This window comes from Manis pentadactyla, chromosome 9 (genome assembly GCF_030020395.1).
Source record: "Manis pentadactyla isolate mManPen7 chromosome 9, mManPen7.hap1, whole genome shotgun sequence".
NCBI classification, from domain to species: domain Eukaryota; kingdom Metazoa; phylum Chordata; class Mammalia; order Pholidota; family Manidae; genus Manis; species Manis pentadactyla.
The window spans coordinates 36837053-36853142 of record NC_080027.1 but is presented as its reverse complement, the minus strand read 5'-3'; the positions used below and the strand labels follow the sequence as shown (position 1 = coordinate 36853142).

General features: G+C 38.1%; 1 protein-coding gene across 3 annotated transcripts in view; it reads right to left on the bottom strand.

Moving 5' to 3' along the window:
* Nucleotides 1-15978, bottom strand: part of RSF1 (remodeling and spacing factor 1) — a 152475-nt gene extending 136497 nt beyond the window's left edge. For 2 of the 3 annotated variants that reach the window (XM_036895512.2, XM_036895513.2), the window contains exon 1: nt 15544-15978. In XM_036895512.2, coding sequence (XP_036751407.2) covers nt 15544-15733 — 190 coding nt within the window. In that variant the 5' untranslated portion in view covers nt 15734-15978. The remainder of the gene's footprint in view (nt 1-15543) is intronic. The other variant, XM_036895514.2, reaches the window with a different exon arrangement.
* Between the last annotated feature and the right edge of the window lie 112 nt (nt 15979-16090).

Genomic DNA, 16090 nt, shown 5'->3' with positions numbered 1-16090 from the left:
GCAAGAAAATTGGGGGAAAAAAGGCATATCCTAGAAATTTTCAAAACTTCAGGGATTAAAAAAATTATAAAAATCTTTTAGGAAGGAAAAGAAGCTCACTTACAAAGGAACAAGAATCACACTGACAGATTTCTCATCAGCAACAGTGGATGCTAGAAGATAAAAGCAATATCGTCAAAGCTCTGGGGGGGAGTTATGTGAACGTAGGAATACTGTATTCAACCTTAACAGGCAGTCAGAGGGCAAAAACTTTTTGGACATACAAGAACTCAAAGCTCACCACTTAGAAACCCTCTTTGAAAAAGAATGTACTATAGCAAAAGAATGAATCTCAGAGGAAAAATGTAATAATCAAAAACAGTGGTCAGTAAATAAACTACAAAACCATAGCAGTTAAATAATTGCTGAGAAATACAAAAATAACTTAACAACAGTACGGAACTAAAATCCCAGTTAATTAAAACATGGCAGGTTGGGTGTGGAACTGAAGGCAGTGTCAGGGAGGGAGCTTGTTAAAATTCTTATATTGCTTGAGTATATTATATTTATTAAAGCATTTTACTGTGCTCTGTCTGATACCACCCTTAGAGAAAATGATGAGACTCTCCCAATATTAATTTCCTTGTGGATCCAAATTGCTTATGTTTCTGATAATTTTATTTTAAGAAGTATATATACTTTAAATGGTAACATTTTGTCTTTCAATATGATGGAGTTATCCTTTATTAATTAAATGCTGTGAGACCAGACTTTAATTGCAGCTCAAGTAACATTACAGGTTGGAGTTACCACACAGTGTCTAATAGTGCATATAATAGCTGGAGAAACAGTCCCTCCTAAAATGGAATCCAACTCAAATATTTCTGCTAGACAATCTTTCTAGATTAATTAAGACTTACTCATCAACTATCAACCCACACAAATGGCATATATTTACTTATGTACTTCTCATCTATATAATGGGCTCAATATATTTGATATATCTGTTTCTCTGTGTAGAGTGGCATTTCAATTTACTTGAAGGTCCATTTGTTTCTTTATGGGGAAGAGGGAACAGAAAGGATATCCAACTACTACCAACTCTTTACCCAGTGGAACATAGCGATGTCTAAAATTACAACAAATGTTTTTTGCAAATGAAAACAACAGACTATCTCATTTAAAAATTTTTTTACCTTTAAGAATAAAATTGGGCACCAATTGCCCAAGTTTAAAGCTAATTTTAATTACCTTAAGTACATAGGCACTCTAAAAAAACTGTCTTTAACAAAATGTTAATTATATATTTAATATATATATACATATCCAGCAACTTAAATAATTCATAAATACCAAGAGCTGTAAAATAAGATATATTGCCATCATCTGTTTATGCAGAGTAAGCTTTTAGAAAGCTATAAAATTAATACGGCCAGTTCTTCAAATAGTGCTCATGTATGTTATTAGAATTCTGTATCTTAAAAATCACAGTCTTGCCTCATAAACCCTGGGCCTTTTTAGCTATTTCTTTCCTAAATAAATGGAACTATTAACTACATACTCTCTAAGCCAGAAACCTGGGAATCATACCAATTCCTTACTCAAAGACCCTTCACATCAATCCATTCACTAAATCATTATCAATTCTACCTGTAAAATCTTTCTCATATGGAGCCTTTCTTCTCATTCCCCACAGCCACAGCCCCAATTCATATCTCATCAATAATATTATAATGACCTCTAGCTGATTTCCCTACCTGCAGGCTGGCCTTTCCAACAACTAAAAAAAAATTTAGTTTCAGAAATAAGAATTTCAGATCACTCCTTGTAGAGATGATATAAACCAATTTAGAGAAACTGGGCTGGGATTTTTTTTTTTAAGTTAAATAGAGAATAGTGACTTTTCCCTTCCATGTCTTGAGAAAGATAAGAAGAAAAACTAGACTAAAACTACACTCTGAGTATTCCTATAAGACAGAAGTTAACACATATGCAATTTAGACATGGTATAACCAACTATATAATCCAAGAAAAAAACTTGAGAGATTACATTTTCCATCTCAGGCTTCTAAGGTACTAAGTGGCATTTATTTATACAACTAACACACAGCACCTATAATATGCTAAGTTTTATGCTAGAAACAAAGCAAAGGCGGCAAAATAAATTCTTTATGGAACTTACAGAGTCAGTCACAGACACGTTACCTTTAATGTGTTATAACTTTAAAGAAAAATATTTCTAAGGCATTATATCTCATGTGTCCCAACCCAATTTTCTCACATGGCTTGACAGTAATATAGAGCGGTTGTGAGGATTAAATAAAGTAATCTTGGTAGAATACTTTAGTATAAAGCCCGGCTCAAGAGTAAGCTCTAATAACTACAGCATCAGTAAAAGCATTTACTTAACCTGTAAAACTATGGTAAAGCATGCATACTCCAAAGCCCCTAATTTTTACATTTTTATAACTTATTTTTGTTTCTATAAAAGATGGGAATGGAGAAGATAATCAAGGTATAAAAAAATAGGTTCAAAATATGGGAAAATAGGGAAGAAAAAGGATGAGACATTTTATCATGGTGAATCCAACTAGATAAGCACAGAAGAAAAGATAGCCTATAAAATAAAAAAAGTCTATGAAGGCAAAAAGACAGACAAGGACAATCGAGATGATTATAGTAAAAATGTAGAGGACAAAAAAAACCTCTAAAATGAAGAATGTTATGGAATGTCTGCACTCAGATGCCAGCCCAAGTTAGCACTACTGGAGATGGTTCCTTCATGGTTCTAATAAAATAAAGGTCAGCAATACATTAATGAGATTATAAATTAAGCTCCACTATATTTAACAAAGTTCTTCAATGTGTTACAATCTTGCTATATCCCCAAATTCCAAAGACCAAAAGTAAGTTAAATTTGGAATAAGCTCATTCTAATTTTTCCTGCTAAAAGACTTTAAACATGTACACATTGAGGAAATGTCAATTATATTTATTTGTACAGCCAGTAATAAGGATGATCAGGACAAAAGGAACAGAAGTATTAAAATAAATTCCCTAAAATACTCAGCATTTCAAGCGCCAAAGCTTTATAACTAACACTCTACATTTCCCCTTAAAAATACTGAGTAACTTAAGTAAATCTTTTAAGTTCTACCTTCAGTCAATACATCCTTTCCCATCTGAATACATGGCTTCAACATTCACCCAATCTTATCCTCACCAAGACCTGGGGACTCTTTCAAATCATGTCTTAAAATTCAGTTCACTTGGATGTGACTCTGAAGCAGTCTAACAGCAATATTACAATTCTTACCCTTACTGCCAATTACTATGTCACTTGGCCCCCCTCTCAGCCTTACCTTACGACAATTAGGCAGAGGAAGCCATGACTGTCCTTGAATGAAAGATACTAGTTCAACACAGTGCATCACCCTGTTAGCAGAAAAACTTTTAGATTCATCTAACCTAAGAAAGAAGAGTAAAACTAAAAGTCCTGTGTGTAAGATTAGATAAATATAAGGAAACTACTGCTGTATAATTTTCATTCATAGGACACTCTAGGCACTTAATTTGTACTATTCTGGTTCAAAAAGTGTTCTCAAACACAGTCATCTGATAGTTATTTTTCTTCACTAGAATAGGAATCAGCATTTTTTTCTATAAAGGGCCAGACAGTAAATACTTTAGGTTTTGCCCACTACACATTCTTTGTCAAAAGCACTCAACTCTGACACTTCAGTGTGAAAGCAACTATAGACAATATGTAAACAAGCTAGCATGGCTATGCATCAATAAAACTTTATTTACAAAAATAGTCAATGGGACATGTTTGGCCCATAGGCTTTAGTTTGCCCACCCCACCAATAGACTATCACAGACTAGGCATTAACTTCCAATTACACACATTGATTTCAAATACAGTATTACATCTAAGGAAATGGGACATAAAATCTGGTTAATTTGAATGCTAGCACTAACATGTCAACTGCTTTCACCTATTAATGGTAAGAGTGTCATTCTCACATGTTGGGAAAAATGTTTATTAAAAATTTGATTTATGTAAGATTTAATTCTAAAAAAAAATAGTTTTAGAAAAAAACATGATCCTTTAATAAGTTAGGGGGGGAAAGTCATCTCATAAAATATTTATCCCTGTCCCTAAGAAGCTTACAGACTCATAGGCTAGACTGTAAGTGCAAAAAGTGTTATGAGTACTATTATATAAAATCTACAGAGGGCACATGTGGGGTGAGGAGATGGAAGTGGTTAATTTAACTTGAGACATAGGAAGCAGGAAAGGCCTTTGGTGTTTAAAGAGATTAATGGTGGGTAGGAATACAGGGAGCAGGCAACGGAACAAAGATGGAGAGAGAATTATTCAACTCAGCTATGAGGATGAGGAAAAGGCACAAAGATGTGAAACAACCTTACATACTTTCAGATATCTGCAAGCAGTTCAGCAGAATGAAAACAGAGTACACAGAGTACAACAATGATATGTTAGACAAATGAGGCTGAATATAAACAGGATAAAGTAATAGACTCAAGACTTGAAACAAAGCAGAAAGCATTATCAGAGGTTAAGGTCTAGAATACGGCTCCTTGGTTTCTGATCTTGTGTGATGTGGGTAGATGTTGGTAATATTCACTGTGAGAGGTAATTCAGGATTAAAAGTAAATAAAAGTAGCAACTTATTTTTCTTTATAAAACCTCTTAGAAAACTATTTTTTTCTTTAACTTTTTATGAGATATAATACATATTAGTTTCAGGTGTACATGATTTAATATTAGTGTATATTGCAAAATAATCACCACAGTAAGTCTAATTAACATCTGTCACCAACAGTTACAAATATTCTTCCTTGTGATGAGAAGCTTTAAGATCTACTCTCAGCAACTGTCAAATACACAATATAGTATTAACCCATGCTGTACTTGGTATCTCTATGACTTATTTATTTTATAACTAGAAGTTTGAACCTTTTGACCATCTTCACCCATTTTGCTTCGTGGGAAAAGATTGCTTTCAAATAATTTTTTTGGTGATTGCCAAAGAAATACATAATTAGTGTAGAAAATATAGTATATAAGTGTGAAAAAAAATATGAGAAAAAAAAATACAAACCTATGATCCTACCATCCAGAAAATGATTAAGACAAACTGTACAAATACAGGGAAAAGGCATACAATAGGATAAATACAAAGCTAAACAAACAGTACAACAAAGTTTGCTAAAATATACATCATTACAGAATGTACATTATAGTTGCTCATATAATTAAAAAAAAAACTTATTGTTCCATTGTTTGTCTTTGCTGTTAAAAAGTGAGCTCCGTAAGGGCAAGGATCTTATCTATCTTGCTTATTAATATATCCTCAGAGTATTAGCGAGCCTAGCACATAGCAGGTAATCGATTAATATTTGTTTAAAGAGCAAATTTTCATTTTTAAATGAAGGCCCAGATTACTCAAGCAGTATTTGATACTATAAAAATTATCACATAAAAAGAAAATAGAAGACATCAATAAAGGGAAATCTATCCTTGCTCAGGGATAGGAAGAATTAATATTGTCAAAATAGCCATTCTACAGATTCAATACAATCCCTATCAAAATTCCACCCTCATTCTTCAATGAACTAGAACAGATAGTTCTAAAATTCCTATGAAACCACGAAAGACCCCAAACAGCCAAAGCAATACTGAGAAAGAAGAACAAAGCTGGGGGGATTATGCTCTCTGACTTCAAACTCTACTACAAAGCAACAGTAATCCAAACAATTAGGTACTTACACAAGAACAGACCCACAGATCAATGGAACAGAATAGAAAGCCTAGAACAAACCCATACATATATGGTCAATTAATAAACGATAAAGGAGCCATGAATATACAACGGGGAAAGACAGCCTCTTCAACAACTGGTGTTGGGAAAACTGGACTACATGTAAGAGAATGAAACTGGATTATTGTCTAACCCCATCCACAAAAGTAAACTAGAAATGGATCAAAGACCTGATGTAAGTCATGAAACCATAAAACTCTTAGAAGAAAACATAGACAACAATCTCTTGAATATAAACATGAGCAACTTTTTCATGAACACATCTCCTCAGGCAAGGGAAACAAAATGAAAAATGAACAAGTGGGATTACATCAAACTAAAATGCTTCTGTACAGCAAAGGACACCATCAACAGAACAAAAAGGCATCCTACAGTATGGAAGAATATATTCATAAATGACTCATCTGATAAGGGATTAACATCCAAAGTATATAAAGAACTCATATAGCTAACACCTAAAAAACAAATAAACTGATCAAAAAATGGATGGACGACCTGAACAGACACTTTTTTCTAAGAAATACAGATGGCCAACAGACACATGAAAAGTGCTCCATATCGCTAATCATCAGAGAAATGCAAATTAAAACCACAATGAGATATCACCTCATACCAGTTAGAATGGCCAACATCCAAAAGACAAGAAGTAACAAATGGTGGCAAGGATGAGAAAAAATGGGAACCCTCCTACACTGTTGGTGGGAATGTAAATTGGTGCAACTGTTGTGGAAAGCAATATGGAGGTTCCTCAAAAAACTAAAAATAGAAATACCATTTGACCCAGGAATTCCACTCCTAGGAATTTACCCAAAGAAAACAAAATCCCTGATTCAAATAGACATATGCACTCCTATGTTTATTGATACACTATTTGCAATAGCCAAGATATGGAAGCAACCTAAGTGTCTATCAGTAGATGAATAGATAAAGATGTGGTACACAGACACAATGGAATATTATACAGCCATAAAAAAGAAACAAAATTCTGCCATTTGCAAAAACATGGATGGATCTAGAGGGTATTATCCTCAGTGAAATAAGCCAGGCAGAGAAAGACAAATACCAAATTATTTCACTTACTTGTGGAATATAAAAACAAAGCAAAACAGAAGGATTGAAATAGCAGTAGATTCATAGACACAGAGAAGGGACTAGTGGTTACCAGTGGGAAGGCATTGGGGAAGGTTGGAGGGGAGGGGGAAGGCGATTAAGGGGCACAATATAATTTGCAATCACAATATAAGTTGGTCATGGGGACAGTAGTACAGCATGAAGAATACAGTTAATGGTTCTGTAACATCTTAGTATGTTGACAGTGACTGTATTAGAGGGGGTAAGGATTTAGTAATATGGGTGACTGCTGAACCACTCTGTTGTATATTTGAAGCCAACATAAGATTGTATATCAATGATACTTTAATTTAAAAAAAAGATGTAACACAAGTAAACATTATTCCACAAAAAAAAAAAAAAACCCCACCCTGATAATGGGGTGTTTATAATGGGGCTATACAATACAGTAAAAACAGAAAAACAAAACAAAACAAAAACACCCAGGCATCATGTATCAAGACTATATCCATCAGGTAGAGAGGCAAAGAAATCTTCTTAAATCTCAAAACACATAAATTTCTTGAACACATAATTCAGATTAAAATGTAGTTTGGGTCTGAACTATTTTTCCACACCGCATGTGGTTGTACATCTTACCATAACCTTGACAGAGAGAGAATTTTAATCTATTAATTTTTAGACTAGAATTCATAGACTACCATTCCACTTCACAAAACCCCAGAGGAAAAAAGTATTTGAGTGGTGATAGTAACGCTTAACTTGGCCACTTCTTACTAATTAGAAAAGCCTTAAAAGAAGGGCTCCTGTTTCATGTTTTTTTAAAAATAATCCCTATAATGTTTACTGTACTCAGCATATGGCAGATATTCAATACACAGATTAAGTAAATGAAGTAGCTAATCAATGCTAGCTAAGAATTTAAAACATAAATTTCAAGACAAACTTTTGATCAATTAAAAACAAGTAACTTAGTTACTTGTTTGCATTAACAAGCCCACTTAACCAGGAAAATCCTCCTGTCCCTATTACTACCTCCAGTCCTGGACAATGCCAGCAACCTCCATCACTTTTGTTTACCTCAACCCTGTGAAACACCAAAAAATGATGAAAAATACAGATCTCTTTCCATGTAGTGAATGTCTATAGAATTGTTAAAAAGAAAAACCACAAAATGAAAATGGAGTCACTTATGCTAGACCAAGCCACCAAACCAGGGCTTAGTATTTAACGTAAATGCACTCAGTCAGGAATTTTCAGTGACCAATGAGGTAACTCTCACAGGGTCTTCTCCAAACCCCAAAATAAGATGAGGCAGTCTGCATAAAACCCCCTGCTTGTCCCCTTAAGGGAAAGTGACCTTGCCTGGAACAATCCTCTCTTTTCTTTTTGCTAATAACTTCTTGCTCCACCAATCTTCATATAAAATTTTTCATATAAAATTTTTCCATTTTGTACAGCTCCTGGGAATATCTCTCTACTTTCTAGATGGGATGCTGCCTGACTGATGAATCAATCACTGACTAAAGCCAATTAGATCTTCAAATTTACTTGGTTGAATTGTTTTTTAACACAACATTTCTTTACTCAAAGGTGGAAGAATCAAAGCTGGACATTTTCAACCAAACCAGGTTGTGGTTCGAGCAATACTACCTACTATAAACGGTCTACCACTGAGACTCATTCAACACCTCACACATGCATCTGGTAAGTTCTTTTGCTTAAAGCAACAGATGGTGGCTCCAGTTATGTAAAGTCATCTTTCTACTTTTCAACGAAGAACTATAGTCACACAATTCAATTAGCACCACTAGGAGAGACCAGATTAAGTTACAGCCACAAGTTATTAAACAGAAAAGGTATATTCTTTTATGCTTCACATTTTGACTTCAAGGTCTAAACTTCAAATCAAATAATAATGTAAAAATGCAAAAAACACTGCAGGCAACAAATCAAATGTAAAACTGATTTAATTAAATAAAAACTTTAAAAAAAAGTCATACCAAACTACTACAAAGTCATAATAATCAAGACAATTTGATACTGGCACAAGAACACACCCATAGACCAATGGAACAGACTAGAGAGCCCTGATATAAACCGAACCATATATGGTCAATTAATATATGCTAAAGGAGCCATGGACATACAATGGAGAAATGAGAGCCTCTTCAACAGCTGGTGTTGGCAAAACTGGACAGCTACATGCAAGAGAATGAAACTGGATTATTGCTTAACCCCATACACAAAAGTAAACACAAAATGGATTAAAGACTTGAATGTAAGTCATGAAACCATAAAACTCTTAGAAGACAACATAGGCAAACATCTCATGAATATAAGCATGAGCAACTTATTCCTGAACGCATCTCCTCGAGAAAGGGAAACAAAAGCAAAAATGAACTCACGGGACTACATCAAACTAAAAAGTTTCTGTATGGCAAAGGACACCATCAACAGAACAAAAAGGCATCCTACAGTATGGGAGAATATATCTGTAAATGACATATCCCACAAGGGGTTAACATCCAAAATATATAAAGAACTTACACACCTCAACACCCAAAAAGCAAATAACCTGATTAACAAATGGGCAGAGGATATGAAGAGACAGTTCTCCAAAGAAGAATTTCAGATGGCCAAAAGACACATGAAAAGATGCTCCACATCACTAATCATCAGGGAAATGCAAATTAAAACCACAATGAGATTATCACCTCACACCAGGAAGGATGGCCAGCATCAAAAAAACTAAGAACAACAAATGCTGGCAAGGATGCAGAGAAAGGGGAACCCTCCTACACTGCTGGTGGGAATGTAAGCTAGCTCAACCATTGTGGAAAGCAATATGGAGGTTACTCAAAAAACTAAAAACAGAAATACCATTTGACCCAGGAATCCCACTCCTTGGAATTTACCCAAAGAATACAACTTCTCAGATTCAAAAAGACATATGCACCCCTATGTTTATCGCAGCACACTTCTTACAATAGCCAAGATATGGAAGCAACCTAAGTGTCCATCAGTAGATGAATGGATAAAGAAGATATGGTACATATACACAATGGAATATTATTCAGCCATAAGAAAAAAACAAATCCTACCATTTGCAACAACATGGATGAAGCTGGCAGACATTATGCTTAGTGAAATAAGCCAAGCGGAGAAAGACAAATGCCAAATGATTTCCCTCATTTGTGGAGTATAACAATGAAGGAACAAAATGGCAGCAGACTCAGAGACTCCAAGACTGAACTAGTGGTTACCAAAGGGGAGGGGTGTAGGAGGGTAGTTGGGGAGGGAGGGAGAAGGGGATTGATGGGTATTATGTTTAGTACACATGGTGTGGGGGATCACAGGGAGAACAGTGCAGCACAGAGAAGGCACATAGTGGATCTGTGGCATCTTGCTACACTGATGGGCAGTGACTGCATTGGGGTGTGGGTGGGGACTTGATAATATGGGTAAATGTAGTAACCACATTGTTTTTCATGTGAAACCTTCATAAGAGTGTATATCAATCGTACCTAATAAAAAATAAAAATAAAAAAGTCATACCAAAAAAATTCAACTTAGTATCATACAAATAAGTTAGTCAATCACAGTAAAAATCATGGGACTTCCATCATCCATATATACTTAATAGAATACATTATTAGACACACATAACTTCTCAACCCATTCCCACACAAAGACCATCTTTAAAGAATGAAAAAGTGTACTTTCCCCTTGAAAAGAATGTTTTCTGCAGGAAAGGAAAGATCTTTGGTAGCTTTAATGCCACAAGGTTAATGTCCACTTTCATTTATATCCGTACCTCCTGATCTTCCACCTCCAGTCAGGAGGAAACTGGGGAAGTCTGTATATACAGAGCACAGAATTGGGAAGGCTAAAGTTGACTGTGGGGTGTGAGGGGATAAACCACCGGCTTTAGTTGGCACACCCTTTTCCTATTCTAGTTGATATCAACAAGAAAGCTAAATTTTTTTTTGCTGAAAATTTCAGCATATGGATGGATTTCTCAAATGGTTTAAAAACACCAGTTGGCTGTATACAATTGAAATCAATCTTTGCACCTTGACTTTTTTCCCTATAAAAGGCAAAATGGACACAATAGTCCTTTCTGTTTAGCCAGAAAACTCAATGACAACTCTAGAGCACAGGTTCCCAAGCTTTCTATGTTCATGGCACCCGCAGTATTTCAGTAATTTTTTTTCACAGCAACCCTAGGCCAAGGCATAATATCAGTTTCACTTATTATTATAGCAGCCATTTGGAAAACTAATCTACCTCTGCTGAAAAAAAAAACATTTTTACTTCATTCTTAATCATAATTACTTATAGAATGTGTATTATAGTTGAGCACTGCACAACTTCTCAAACCTTGGAATCAAATTGAACACTGCTATTCTTATTTGCTGTTCCACAATTACTTTCATGTAGTATTTTCATTTTACCACAGCAAGCCCCAAAACCCCAACATCACAAAGCTGTGTCAGCAAAAGGAATGCAACACAAACTAATGCTGAAACTACCTCAAGCTAGTAGAGTTCATCAGGCAACCAACAGATGTCAAGTATTGCTTTATCTTCCTTGAAAATTTAAACTACCAGACAGGGCCTCTGAGTTGGTGCAGTACCCCAGGACAGAGTTTGGGAAACATGGCCCTATGGTGAGGTATTACAGGTATACCTCAGAGAGATTTCAGGTTCATTCCAGACCAATGCAATAAAGCAAGCCTAGTGTTTTGGTTTCCCAGTGCATATAAAAGTTATGTTTATGCTACACTGTATTTATTAAGTGTATAATAGCATTATGTCTAAAAAAAAAGTACACTTTTTTACTAAACTATCATTGATATAAAATTTTGTTGGTTTCAAATATACAACATAGTGGTTCAGCAGTTACCTGTACTATTAAATCCTCACCACTTCTAGTCCAGTCACTATCTATCAACATAGCAAGATGTTATAGAACCATTAACTGTATTCTCCATGCTGTACCACCAGCCCTGTGACCAACCTGCATTGTGATTGAGAATTATTGTGCCCTTAATCTCCTCCCCCCAACCCCTCCCCCTTGGTAACCACTAGTCCCTTATCAGTGTCTATAAGTCTACTGCTATTTTATTCCTTCTGTTTTCCTTTGTTTTTATACTCTACAAGTAAAAGAAATCATTTGGTATTTTTCTTTCTCTGCCTGGCTCACTTTACTGAGCATAATACCCTCTAGATCCATCCATGTTGTTGCAAATGCCAGGACTTCTTTTTTTTATGGCTGAATAATATTCCATTGTGTTTACATACCACCTCTTTTTTATCCATTCATCTACTAACAGACACTTAGGTTACTTTCGTCATCTTGGCTATTGCAAATAGTGTGGCGATAAACATAGGGGTGCAAGTATGTAATTCTGTGGACTCAGATACACTTGGATAGAAACCAGAATTCTACCAATAACTAAGTATTACTGGGCACTGGGCAGCTCAATCAATCTCTTGAACTTTAGTTTCTATGCCTGCTAAACAGGAATAAGAAAAACCTCAGAGAACAGTTGTAAGGAACTAGATGGTATTTGTACATAGTGAATGCTCAATAAATAGTAGCTATTATTACATCATTAAAACTAAAACCAAATTTAATAATGAACTCTGGAGGAATGAAGGAAATATTCTAAGCTGAAGCCACAATGTCAAGTTAAAACTTATAAATACATTTTTTTTGGAAAAGATAATGCAGTGCTTAAACAAGGACAATATGGAGAACTATAGTCCCTTCTAAAGGATGCATAATATTGATAAACCTTTCACAATAAACGACTAGGTAAGAAATATTAAACTGGCAAGTCATAACATACTTAAGGGATATAATCACACTAGGAAAAACCAAAAGTTTTATAAACTAGGATTCTTCATAAGGCACTAAGAACTGCCTTTTAAAACTACTTAAATTTATACAGGGCAAAATTTATTTGATTATAACACTTTTCCCAAAGAGCACAATAGCTCAATATTTTTTATCTCCTACCCCCCACTACAATAGCTCATTATTATAAACAAACCCCTATCCTTACAAGTTAGAAATATAACATTTAATTCTAAATGTATTTGTATGTCCTCTATCTTACAAGCATCTGTAATATAATGTGTAAAACAAGAATATTTTAAAGTGCTTGGTTTATGAAAGGATTTTTGAAACATTTGATCCTCAAATATTTATCTGTAGTTACCCAAGAAACTGAGATCCACAGAAATTAAGTAATTTGTCCTACAACCTACATACTACACAGCTTGACACTACAAAACTCATGTCGTTTAACTTTCGAATACACAACTCCTTCCCAAAAAGATTTGGTTCCAATCTTGGTAGCAGTGTTTTATCAACTATTACAAGTAGGTTAATTTGTCATCAAAGGCCTGAAAATTTCCCTGCACAGTAACAACATTTCACCTCCAGAGACTTTTTATTTGCCAAGATCTTAAAACTTTGTAACATTAATAATTATTCTTAGATCACCTGATGACGATCTACTACTACAGATCTTTTCTATTACAATGGTGATACAGGGGCTGGGTCCACTGGTATAATCTCAGCCCACATTATTTACCATTTTTACTTTGCTTGTGGCCCACTGTTCAACTTCGGATAGAAAAGGTAACATGAGGTATTAAATTGACTCTATCACCTTTTCTTCAGTAACTAACATAAACCAAATGCAGTAGAACAAAATATGTAAGAATGGAGGGACAAGCAATCTTGTATACCATTCCAAATCCAATGCCATCACAGAAAATCTATGCCTGCCTTTCAATTTGGTCCACAGAAATTCCAAAAACAATTTACCAGCAATCCCTTTCCCCAAATGCCCATGTCTCTGATACATATTATCATTTCCCAAGGTATCCTAAAAGCAGCTTACTAAGGCATTCTACTTCACAATGACTATTTCCTTAATAATTGAGTGTTTATTAATAATTAAATTATTATACTGGGGAGCTTAACTTTCCAAGAAATTCTGTCGAAAGTCTATAAAATGTAACTAGTCATCCTCCTACTTTATATATGTAAAAAGTTAGCCTTTTCTGTGCCAGAGTTTAAAGGGGATTAGGGGAGGTAAGAAGAGATAAAAGTCTGTACCATCACTGCTGTATTGAATCATGATAGGCACAACAACGTTTTCTCTATATTAGTATTTTGAAGAACTTCACATTTTGGCCCTTCCTAGCAATGAAATACATTCTGTTAACAGAAATGTCTTCATTTCCATGGAGAACTGAAGAGCGACCCTGCTTTCTTGCAAGGGAAACAGCTGTTTTGTACAATATCCAGCCCACTGCGGCCACCTAATACGGACAAAAAAAGAAGAAAAAAAAAAGCCCATTTGGAAAACGTTTCTTCTCCAGCCAAGGGCTGTTCCCAGATAAAGGCAAGGCTTAGAACAAAAAACTCTTCTCTGAGGGAAGAAAAGTGCTGGAAAAGAAGAGACATGGATGGGGAATAGGGGTAAAATGTAAGTGCTCAGTGTGAGGGCTGGAGGCAGGAGGCAGGAGGCAGCAGGCGCAGGGCTGGGATGCTCGGCGAAGAACCAGCAGCAGCAGGAAGTTTCAATGGGGCGGGCAGAGCATGCGCCCTGCACCCGCGCGGTGGCCTTCTGTGGAAAGAGCACCACTTGCGAACACCAATAATAGACCAGCGGCACCGGAGAGAGAAACACGAGCAACAAGCACCTTCTTCAACTGTTTCCCCCTCCGCCTGAGCCCCTCCTCCAGCCTACATACTAACCACCCCACCCGAGCCTGCAATGGGAGGGCGACTTCTTCCCCTAAGCCCTGCTGCCAAGATGAAGGGGGGAGGGATTGGAAAAGTGGGGAGATGCTTTTGTATTATTTGGAGGGAGGTGGGGAGGGTGAATGAGGAAAACTATGGGGGAGGACAAATTAACCCTCTACCCTCCAAAGTGGAGAAGCTGATCCGACTTCATCCCCCAAAGCAGAAATGGAGGAGGGCCCCCTCCCATCGGGGAGAAACCAACCCCCCTACACGGAGGAAGGAGTTTGGGGGGGTTAAGCCGGCCCTCGGGGGAAAAAGGAAGACAGACAGAAGCCGACTCTTGGGGGAGTTCTCACTAGAAGGGGAGCTGAAGTGTCCGCTGGCCCCCGCTAACCCAGGTGGAGGGAGAGAAAGGGGCGCCCAGGGAGAAGCCCAGCCTCCCCCGAGATGGTCGGGAGGATGGTGGGAGGCGGGGAGGGAGTAAGGGAAGAGAGGAGGGGAAAGCGCAAAGCGGGCCGGAACCTGCGCTCCCCTGCCCCCGCCAGCGAGGAGAAGGGGCGGAGGACCGGCCCCCGCCGCCGGGGAGCAGTCCCAGGGGCGCCCCACCGGCACAGAGGCCCCTCCCCGCCCCCGGCCCACCCCTAACCCACGACGCCCCCACCTCCGTTCGGCCCCGGGCCGAGTGGCCCTAGGGGGCCTCCGCCCCGCCTCCCCACCGCCCGAGACCCAAGAGGTTGGGCGGAGAAGAGGGGCCGGACGGAGCTGCGCCCCCGGGGGAGCTCAGAGCCGCGGAGGCCCAAGGTGTCCGGGAAAGAGCGTTTGGGAGCAGCGTGCCAGGGCCGCTTCCCGCCGGGCGTTCGGGCCCCTCGCTTACCTTCTCCGCTGCCGATGTCCGGCGGCGGCGCCTGCAGCACACGCTCCAGCTCGGGGAACGGCAACTCAGGGAGGTCAAGCAGCGGCCCGTAGCGCTCCAAAAAGGAGCAGACTACGGCGAAGTTGGGGCACGAACCCGGGCAGCCCGGAGGAGCCATCGCCGCCGCCGCTGCTGCCGCCGCCGTCGCCATTTTGAACTGGAGGATGGAGGAGGAGGCGATGGGGGTGGTGGGGGGAATTGGGGTGCCGAGGAACGGCAGGGCAGCCTTACGGACGACAGGAGGCGCTAACGAGCGGGCTCCCCGCGGATCCCAGCGTCTCAGGCACTGCGCCGCGATCCCACAATACAACGGCTGCCCAGAGCAGTCAAGAACAGACTCAAACGGAAAAGAGGCGCTCTACGCCTTTCACTTTCCGCCCTCTTCCCGCCCCTTCCCTCCCTCTACTTCGCCCCTCCCATTGGGCTTGCCACTGCCTCGTGTGACAGGGGGAATGAAAACAAGGAAAGCGGAGCAGAGAGGCGGGCTGGACGCCAGAGAGGAGGGACT